The sequence below is a fragment of the Pyxicephalus adspersus genome, chromosome 5, assembly GCF_032062135.1.
Source record: "Pyxicephalus adspersus chromosome 5, UCB_Pads_2.0, whole genome shotgun sequence".
Lineage (NCBI taxonomy): Eukaryota > Metazoa > Chordata > Amphibia > Anura > Pyxicephalidae > Pyxicephalus > Pyxicephalus adspersus.
The window spans coordinates 124,078,548-124,089,186 of record NC_092862.1 but is presented as its reverse complement, the minus strand read 5'-3'; the positions used below and the strand labels follow the sequence as shown (position 1 = coordinate 124,089,186).

Here is a 10,639-nt window from a genome sequence, read left to right as displayed (position 1 = left end):
AAAAAAAAAAAAAAATAGTTAAATAAAAACACACACTAATTAAATTAATTTATTAATAATTTTTATTTTTAAACATTGTTTTAAATTTTTTTCCCCACATTTTTACTGTCGATTTTTGTCTGGTCTATCCCAATTAGAACAGCCATATTCAGGTCGCATATAAGGACAACCCAAATTTGAACACCAACACTAGTAATAGTACCTTGCTTATGTGTTGTGCATATTGACCCCATGTTTGTGATCAATGTTGTTCCTACTGAATTGTCTATATTTCCTGATCTCTTAGGTTGCTTCACTAACACATGCTGCAGTCATCCCCTTAATACCCCCTTGGAAACAGAAGAGCAAGATGCTATAGGGGTGCGACGAGCAGCACAGAGGCGTCTGGAGGCCGAGCTCGGAATCCCAACTGAGCAGGTAAGAACATGGTAGACCGGTACAGAACAAAGCGGTGTATTATAGTCTAAGACATTTAGTACAATCATCAGGGCTAGGTTACAGGTAATGAGGCTGTGGTGAAGATATCACTTCTTACCTGTGAACCACTCTTGCAGTTGAGCTGCTGCAGTAGACACCTTGGGCTGTCCATGGGGAATGAACAAGGATTGTAGTAAGCAGTTGAATACTCAACTGCCCATAGACATTGAACAGAGATGGTAGTGAGCAGTTCGTTACAATTCACTTCTTCATTATGAACTAGCCAGAGGAGCCCGTTCCCATGGTTTCTTTTATTGTACATCCACCCGTCCAATTAACTATGCTTAACGATTGACATTTACCAAACAAGTCACAGGGTAATCTTTTTATATTCTGATTTTACATTTGAGTTTTCTGAGATAGGTAAAAATGACTTAAAACATAAACTTAAGACATAAAAACTACTGGAGCCTGCTTAGAGACTTCTATGTGTCAGAGTGAGGACAATGAAATGCCATGGAGAGAAATGGCAACCTATATTTGTGCTACTATATACATACAGGAAAAAAAATCATTAGTTTTTGTTAGACTGCCGTATTCATGTGCCAGGGTGTGATCCTGGGTTAGTTTTGAATGGAGTGCATACAGCAGAATACTTCCATTTGCAAAAGTGTGACCATAATCCCTATGGGTAAGAAGTGATCATTTTCTGATGTTTAACACTCCCCCTTTTTAGAATCAGAGCTGCCCAATCAGCGGAGACCTTGAGCTTTGCAGGAAAACACCTGACCCGGAAGAGGGATACCGGACTTCTGTAGGGAGATCACTACTAGCTAACAGGCAGCGAGGGGAACAATCTGCAGAATGCTACCAGGGCTTAGGTGTTCTGCTCAGTCTTAACCTGCTCTGAGATTTTAAACACTTTTTCCTTGAATGCACTTGGCATGTTACTAGACTATTTAAATTAAAGGTTTATTGAAACTTTTAGGGCAGCTCTTGGTAAACTTCCTTCTGACCCAGGTTATAGGTTTACATACCATTTATTGAAGTTTAGTGGTTGGGTAAACTTATACTTCAAAGAAGGGGGGGAGGGGTCTAGCTGAAGTCTGCCGCATTTTTAGCATTTCTAAGAATACATGTATGTGTACAGGAATAACTAACTGGGAATATTGCTTTATCTTTATTGCAATGACTCTTACTCTTTCAAAACAACTTTTCAATTTACAGGTAACTCCTGATGAGCTGAGATACCTGACGAGAATTCACTACAAAGCTCAATCTGATGGCATCTGGGGAGAGCATGAAATAGATTACATCCTGTTTGTACAGAAGGATGTAACTCTAGATCCAGACCCCAATGAGATCCAAAGTCACTGTTATGTATCCAAGGAGGAACTGACACAGTTATTAGAAAAGGCGAAGCGAGGAGAAGCAAAGATTACGCCATGGTTTCAGCTGATTGCGGACACTTTTCTGTACAAATGGTGGGATAACTTGGAAAATCTGAAGTCGTTTGAAGATCATGATAAAATCCATCGGATGTGAAAGAGACAAACTAATTCTGTATTGCATGTAAAGATCTAAAGTGTGCTGCTGAGACTGTATGGGGGGTTTCTATACAGATTTATCTAACATTAGAATTCTTAGAAACTGCACCCTCAATTTGTCTAGCTGTAAGTGCTATGGAGTGGGCTTGTATCCTTTGCTACACATGGAAGAGAGCACAGAAGGTCAGAGAAGTTTCCCCATAGTAACTTAATACTGAATTATAACTTATGATTAACAAATAAAATTTGGTAATAATATACTAGACACACTTAACACCTGAAGTGTTACTATAATGAATTCAGCATTTGCTGTAAAAAGTCATTTTTAAGATATCTGTAATTAGAATTTCAGTAATTAAAATTCTATTAAGTGATGCTTGTTTTTTATTGATACATTTACCACTTGGTTTGTCAAGTGTGTGGGTAAGGTAAACAGATAGCAGTAGTATAGAGCAGAACATGTCAAGTTTTGCAGTAGGTTCTCCAACTGCAGGACCATCATTGCACCAAGGCTTTGGATCTTCCTATTCCCTCTGGGAGGCATATTTGCTACCTTTACACCTCCCTCTTAGTATGTCATTATGCTACACATATATAATTGGAGGACTAGATAATTTATTAATGACTTTTGGCTGAAAAGCTGGAATTGGTAAAAAAGTTAAGTGAATGATTAAGAGGCAGGGGTGTAAACAAACAAACATGCCTTGTTCGTGACAAAAAAAAAAAAAGTATTTTTACTCAGTGGAGCCGAGAAAGATCCATCCTAGGTAACATAAACCTGAAAGAAACATGCTAGGAGGAGAATGGCTTAATCTGTTTATTTAAACACTTTTTAAGTGCAAAAAATATAAAGTGCTCTTACCAGATATTGTTAGCTTATAAAGAACTGCATTATCTGGTGATATAAGCCTTAACTATTTCACCTTTTAACTACAGAACACGTTTCCTTTTGGAAGGCGATTGTTTTACTTTTTTTTTTCTTAGAACAAAAATACTGCTCCTTCAAAGATATTTTACAGTGAGTGTTGTGAAACTAGCAACAATGTTTTAATGGCATAGTTACCAGCTGAAATGGGACAGGAAAGGTGCAGAATAGAACATTTTTGGTTAGGGCAGCTGAGAAAGCAGTAAGGTATAGTCTACACATACATTTTCCCCAGTGTTTAAACTGAGTCTTTTTAAAAGCCTGTTTGAAATTCCAACGGATTAATCTACACCCGCCCGTTTTCGAGCGTTAGAGAAAACCCTCCTTGCAACGTTCTAAAAATCAAAACACAGGGCTAACGCGGGTAAATGTGACCATTGATTTCAATGGGGGGCTTTTCCTGCATTTGTAAAACATGGAAAACGTTTTCCAGTGGTTTAAAGGCAAGCTTTAAAACGCTAGTAAAAGTGCCATATAAACGCAGTAGGAATGTTTACATGCATTTCTAAAACTGTCCGTGTAGACCCAGCCTAAAGGTGATAAGTTATTGAATCATCTACAGGTCCCCAATACTTAAACATTTATCAGCCAAAATTTCAGCCTAGTTGTTGATGTAATCCTGAAATATAACAAAACACACACACATGGTGGAGTCAATTTACCTTTAATAAATATGATCTGATGTTTCATATTTATTTTTCTTGGGTACATTTCAAGATAATATTCAGGTTTGGTTCAAGGCACTGTATGAAGGACACACCTAAAGCTGAAATAAATGGCAGTCAAGAATGTTCCTTTTTTTAAGTGGTCAGTGATGCTCAATGTGATGAGAAGGTAGTTGTATGCTGGATTGCAACACAATGACAACACACAGTCCCAACACAGCATAACAAGGAGGAAGCACTACATTGGCATCACGCTGAGACCCTCACGGTGCGACGGAGGGAGCTGTACAATGGCGGCATACCAACACCCTCGCGGTGTGACAAAGAGGGAGCTGTACACTAGCAATCACAAGTCCTTGAAGGAGCAGCAGCAGAGAGGTGAAGGACATGCTCCTACTGCAGAAGGTTTTATCGTCTGTCTGTTTTACCAGATTTCCTTTTACCAGCCAGTAAATGTTTGGGCTTCAGATCAAACACGTGCCTATCAGACTCTCCTTTCTTGCCCATTCGGTTCATTTTCCTCTGGGATTTCTTCATGATCGTCTTGGCTTTCTTTGCCATCTAATAAACAGAAAAAAGGGAATTATGATAACAGTAACAGACACAGTCAAAATGTAAACTTAACTACACAAATCTTAACTGCTGATTGCTGCTCAAAATGTCCTTTGATCTAATGCACATGTGTGATTTTCTTTGATGACAGCTTTACTTTATAAAAGTGTACAGTAAATATTAGGAATGCCTGTATAGGAAACCCCCATGCCAACATCTTTATCTTTTTAGAGGCCCCCACAATGGAGCTTGAAGGTTAGACTGGCAAGTTAAGAACCCTGAAACTTGTAAATACAACTTCCCTAAGGCTACAGGCTGGTTGATGGAATCCCATCCTGTACCTGCTAATTAATAATATTTGTTAACTAGGAAAAATGATCCAAGAACCACTGCATTATGAGGCCAGATGATGGCTTGGTGTACCACTACCATTGATGGCAGAAAAGACCCTGTGACATGCCATGAGCTATAATATAAGGACTGTTATCCCCAATTAATCCAAGACCCTGTTACTATGCATCACATTGCATTAAATGTTTTTTATTTACACTGGAATAACATTAGGCATTTTTTAAATGTCTTTTGTCACTATAGCTATAATACGATATCCTGGCTATTTTGGTTTTGTGCAAAATAGCATAATTTATAGTCTGTTGGGCCATATAGGGTTGTCACTTGGTAACAGATCTGAATGTACCCCTTAATATGTTAATAGTTTAAATTGAAAATAAAAAAACATTTTAAGTTCTCCCCAGACCTGTCAACAGGGTATTTGAAGGGTGTTAGTTGTTGAGAGGGGAGTGATAATAAATTGTGGCTTTAGTTATTTTCACCTTTTGAAACCAACTGGATCAATCCAACCAATCTGTAAAGAAATACTGCCTGGCTGATTTGAGCAGACCTCTTAAAATATCATAAAAGCTATACATAATGGCAAGCACCCAACAACCAGGTTCACAATAACACATAAAGGATCACTTACCTTGGCATCACGAACTCCAGACTGGTCTCTTGGTGGCTTGGAGTTGCTTCGGCTGCGGGTAACAGATGTTGGTGGCTCAGACTCTTCTCGTTTACGCTTCCTCTGTAGGCTTCTGGACCTTGCTTGTGCCGCATAATGTGTCTTAAGAATGGAAACCAAATAAAATAAAAATGAGCTCCAGGCTATGTGTATCTTAATGGTGTACAGCAGCGGTCCCCAACCACCGGGCCGCGGCCCACTACCGGTCTGCGGCGGTGTTTTCAGTGGGTCGCGAGTACATCATCCATGATTGAAAACGAAGCGGCACCCAACCACCATCCGCGGACCGGAAGTGGTCCGCAGCGGTGTTTGTATGAGATGCCGGTAAATGTACACAGTAGTCTGTGTACAAGCAATGCGAGCACAAAAAAAAAAAAAGGGGGGGTAATATTACCTACACAATGGACTCATACGGACTCACCTTCATGATTTCTGGATCAATATAATCTGCAACATTGTGACCCTCCCAGATTTCTGGGATCCTATCTTGCTTCTCTGATGGATTCATTAGATCCCAATATTCTAAAAACAAGAAGCAGAAACATATAAGCAAATTACAACTTCCCAGTACCCTCAGAAGGTGAATGAATATAATATTGATAATCTAATTATTATTGGGCATTGCTTAGTATAATTCCAAGACAGTCAACTATCAAGCTAAAAAAAACTAGTAAGGTGATCAAATAAAAGCAGTAGTTGCTTCTGTAACTTCTATGACATCACAAAAAACTTTACCTTATACATCTACCTGTATTTTGCTGTTCAAATTCAGTTATGTAATATTCACATTTTCTATTTTAGTGAATAAAAATCTATTAAAATAAAAAACTTTATCCTTACTGTCTGCTGTTGTACACACTGACAGAACCTTACTGCCATTGCAGATCACCTTTTAAAGAAGTAACTTATCTGCCCATCTCTGGCTTCAATATTTCTTTAAGTTATTAAACAAGAACAAGCATGCAGATTGGAAAGTTTAAACTCACAATCTACATACTTTTTAGGTCAGTGACTTAAAATGTTCAAACTACTGGATTATAACAGAAAGGCAACAAGTATTTTAAGAAGGATGAAAGGTCACAATGGCAGTTACTTTACGCAGCCTTAATCCTCTCATTCCCCCACCATAAAGCAGCAGCTTCTTGCAAACAAACTCCCAGCCAGGAATCTGTTTGCACTGAAAGTTGGACTTGAAAGTTGATGCCCGGCTGATATGGCCTGTGAACACTAAAAGCACTTGGCTTAGTACTACCAGTTCAACTCTGGCTAGGGTAGAAGCTGGGTGAGCAAAGTTCCTATTTAAACAGCTTCAATGGAGTGCGGCAGTGACTTTAGGTGTGTGTGTGTTGATGTCTACTTTAATTGAAGATGTCAACTGTATTATGCTATTACACAGGAAGCTACTCAGCCCTCAATATATCAGATAAAAAAAATACACATGCATGCAGTACAACTGTGGCACATGTTAGTTGGCCACACATGCCTAAGTGACAGCTAAAGTTCAAGGGGCAAAGAACTCTAAAAAACTCTGGTTAATGTAGTTTCATGGCTACACAAAATTCTGAAACTTGACATGTTTGGTATTCATTTACTTGGCCCATACGCGTCTTTAAAATTCCAAAAAACAATATGGGTTTGTATTTTGTTTTTGTGCACTAACATTAAATGAAGTATACTTTTTATTGAAAATTGGGGTTCAACTCAAGTATCATGCAGCGCACAAAATGCATTTTAGTCTGCATTGACTCTGCATTATTTTTTACAAAATGACATTAAATAAAGGATTTGTGACAAGGTAATACTCACTCTGCAGATCCAAGACATAATCATCTCCCATCTCCATTTCCAGGTCTCTCTCCTACAACACAAAATACAAGCACATTATAAAAGTGTAGTGCTATCATAACCTCAATGTAGAACGTGTCTTTACAGATTATGGTACTTACAGTTTTCTTCTTCGCTGCATCTGTATCCATACGTTTTTTCCTCACTATTGCACCCTCTGGAATAAATGGTGGCCTTTCCTATAATAAAAACACAGCTCAGAACATTAAAATCTAGAATATGCAAACTAATATTGGATTTTCTTTATTAAATATTAATTTTTCGAACACAAGGCAGTTACACCTAGAAAATGGCAAAATAGATGCAAGAGCACAGGTTACTGTAAGTGGCAACTGAGTTCCAAAAGATCAACAAGGAAACTTGAGAAAAGAAAAGGTGTGGTGCCAAATTCAACTTATCACACCACATAAAAATCATTAACACACAAACATCAATAGCCTATATATGAATCTACCAAGAGTTTTGGTATAGGGTTTTTCCAAAGATGGTCTTAAGTTCTACCTTTACACTGCAAGGCAATATGTTTTTCAGACAAGGAATTCTAACATATGTGTAAAACACATTATTAAAGAAAAGCCATCCAACAAAGTTTATTTTTAAAGACTAAAGAGACCAAGTAAAAAGGCACCGCCCTCACCTCAGGTCACACAACTTATCCAAAAAGTGAACTTGTGACCATAATATAGAATGAGCAATAAACTATACAAGGTGACATAAAAGAGAAAATCATCTCACCTTATTATCTCTCTTGCTTGGTACAGCCAGGTGAAGCCTGTTCAGCACATCATTTACTTTATTTCCCTTCATCTTGGTCTCTACACGGTGCGCTAATAATCGGTCACACGCCTCAGTCTTGACTTGGATCACACCTTCCTCTGTCAAAGTGCTGGTCTCAATCACTGGCAGCCCTTCATTCTCAAAGTCCTTGAAAATTTTCTTTTAAGAAAAAACAGCAACAAATGCTTTAAACTGCTGAAGTTGGGAATGGCCGACACCCTGAAATACATCCCATATTGCCTATTTTTTAAAATTCATCGGATTTATATCTATGATTCAGAAAATGAAGCATGAAAAGGAAACCATTTGATATGCTTTATTAAACTAAATACATGAAGCAATTATCAATGCATGGTGGTAGATTCATTTTACTGCAGGGATAAGGGAGAGTGATTATAACCCTATTACTCCATGTACCCCTATCATCAATACATTTGAAAGCCAATCCTTCCTTGTAAACTTAACACTAACAATGCTGTTATGTAACAAATGCAACCCTTCTCTGAAATCAACAATAATGGCTCCATAATTCCTGCTTACTAAATATAAAAATAGAATAAATTTGCTTTAATGATGAAAGAAGTGTTTAAAACAACTCCCGTGCGAGTTTGATATTTCCTTCTTATTCCCTTAATACTTCTGTAGTTTTGTAAGGTCAAATGGTGGACCAAGCTGTTCTGCAATATACCTGCTCAATAATTTAACTAAAAAAAAGCCACCAACCTGCACAAGATAATATGCTATATGGTATGTGCAATACTGTTCTATTTAATTAAACTGAACTTGCAGTAAAACAGGTTACACACATGATCCACTTCTGACTCTCATACCTGCTGCTCCTCAGTCAATTCTGAGATCCTCTTCACATCACACTTGTTCAGGACAACAATCAAAGGCTAAATGAAAAGTACAGAAAATGATCTTTATTTCCTACAAGCAGCACTTTTTTACTTATTTGAAAACAGCATTACGGAGGACAAACCTTATTGGCAAACAGAGGACGGATGTTGTTGAAGAGTTCCAGCTGCTCTCCTAGCGTGTGTCCACACTGCTCCGAGATATCCATTACATACAAGACAGCAGCACGGAGATGAGCCAGGGCAGTGATAGCTTGCATCTCAATGGTGTTCCTCTCTTCCAGGGGGTGATCAAGAATACCTGGTGTGTCCACTACCTGAAATGTGCCACAGGGAGGATGTGTACAGCTTTATTGAGCATCACATTAAGAAATCTCATAAGTGAATAATGATATACTAGCTTTCTTTGCAGATAACAAGTCACACACTTGTGTGTCACAGAGAATAAATGTAGTATACACATGTGTATTCACATTGTTGCAGCAACCATGCCGATTGCCGATAGGAAAATCTTACCTGCCAACGTAGGTATTTATAATCCATGTGTCCCACAAATAATGACTTGGTGGTGAATGCATATGGCTGCACCTCTACATCTGCTCTGGTCACCTGAAAAAACAAAAAACAATCAGTCTAGAGAACACTATATTCACAAATTTAACAATTTCAGTACTACAGAACAAGAAAGAGAACCAGTTACAACTACAGTTTTACAAGGAGCATGCTTACTTTCAAAAGTCATAATATTCCCCATACTAAGGTATATTCAGCCTTAAAGTATGATAGTTCTAACATATAGAAGTTGTTGGCATGTCGTCCAACTACAAGACCTTCAGGACTACAATACTGGAAGAAGACAGTTATCCCCTGGACAACTCCTTTTTGAATGAATGTCTTTCTAGTATATTGAATGACACCCGGGAGAAATTTTCTACAATTTGGGAACCTTGGAGGGTGTTTTCTTTACCCAATATACCACCATTTTGGTAGCTCCTTTTTTCTCGGTCCTTTTCTTCACTGACTTTATGAAGAATGTTGATATTATCCACTACCAATTGATATAATAGCTGCTAGGTAATATCCAGAGACACATGATTTATGTTATTGGTGGGGGGCAGCAAGCATGTCCATAGTTTATGATTGTTTTAATACATTGCCAACCTAATTTAAACTGTGCAGAAAATTAGGATATACGGTACTAGATGCCACCCTAGTTTTATTTGTGTTGTGTTTGTTATGTTGTTTGATTTGAAGCATATTGTACTCTATGTATTATTTGTGTTGTTTTTAGTTTTTGTATTTAAAAAAAATTAAAAATATTAACAAAAATCTATTGAAATCAAAAGCTAGTTAGCCAAAGATTCTGAGGATTTTCTAACGTAATATGCCATGTGCCCCCTAAATTACATTAACTAGTCAGTGCTGGTTTGCATATTATTTACCAATCACTTAACTAGGACCAATGCAGCAAAGAATTATTCCACTGTGTTGAAACACTAAATATTACAGATTGTTTAAGCTGCAGCATGGATGATGTAAATACAAAAACAAACATTAACATAACACAAACCTTATTTATAAAGCTGGATTTGCCAACATTTGGATAGCCGCAGAGGAGCAAGGTGCGTGTATTAGGATCAATAGTTGGCAACCGAGACAAATGTTGACGAACTGTATAAAGAAAAAAGAGATTTAAAAATAAATGCCAAAGAACCTCATCCTCTTTTTTAGCTTAGCTGACCTAAACACAATTCTATGCTTGATGTACAAGCAAATCCTCTTGCTTTGGGTAAAGGAGGGATGAAGGAAAAGAGAAATAAAATAAACCTCACAGGTGCTATTTAGGGATTTCTAGAGAGCTGCAACATGACTGGTGAAGCAATAAGTAGCTTAGAACAGGGGCTTCAAACTCTGTCCCCTCCTTTTGTTGGCTCAAAGGTTTCTTAAATATGAACTGTAGCTGGCCTGCCGCTGCATTGAAATATCACTGCTACTACAATTCCCGGAATTACTCGATTCTATAGTCCAGCGGG

At 37.8% G+C, this 10,639-nt stretch overlaps 2 protein-coding genes across 2 annotated transcripts in view; one reads left to right on the top strand and one right to left on the bottom strand.

The window, feature by feature from the left end:
- Positions 1-2,338, top strand: part of IDI1 (isopentenyl-diphosphate delta isomerase 1) — a 7,089-nt gene extending 4,751 nt beyond the window's left edge. The window contains exons 4-5 of the mRNA XM_072412627.1: positions 287-417; positions 1,645-2,338. Of these exons, the coding sequence (XP_072268728.1) occupies positions 287-417; positions 1,645-1,962 (449 nt within the window). The 3' untranslated portion in view covers positions 1,963-2,338. The remainder of the gene's footprint in view (positions 1-286; positions 418-1,644) is intronic.
- Positions 2,339-3,537: 1,199 nt separating this feature from the next.
- Positions 3,538-10,639, bottom strand: part of GTPBP4 (GTP binding protein 4) — a 10,518-nt gene continuing 3,416 nt past the window's right edge. Inside the window, exons 5-14 of the mRNA XM_072413398.1 lie at positions 10,177-10,277; positions 9,123-9,215; positions 8,732-8,923; positions 8,580-8,645; positions 7,708-7,908; positions 7,074-7,151; positions 6,934-6,985; positions 5,549-5,649; positions 5,089-5,280; positions 3,538-4,115 (exon numbers count right to left, since the gene is read on the bottom strand). Coding sequence (XP_072269499.1) covers positions 3,963-4,115; positions 5,089-5,280; positions 5,549-5,649; positions 6,934-6,985; positions 7,074-7,151; positions 7,708-7,908; positions 8,580-8,645; positions 8,732-8,923; positions 9,123-9,215; positions 10,177-10,277 — 1,229 coding nt within the window. The 3' untranslated portion in view covers positions 3,538-3,962. The remainder of the gene's footprint in view (positions 4,116-5,088; positions 5,281-5,548; positions 5,650-6,933; positions 6,986-7,073; positions 7,152-7,707; positions 7,909-8,579; positions 8,646-8,731; positions 8,924-9,122; positions 9,216-10,176; positions 10,278-10,639) is intronic.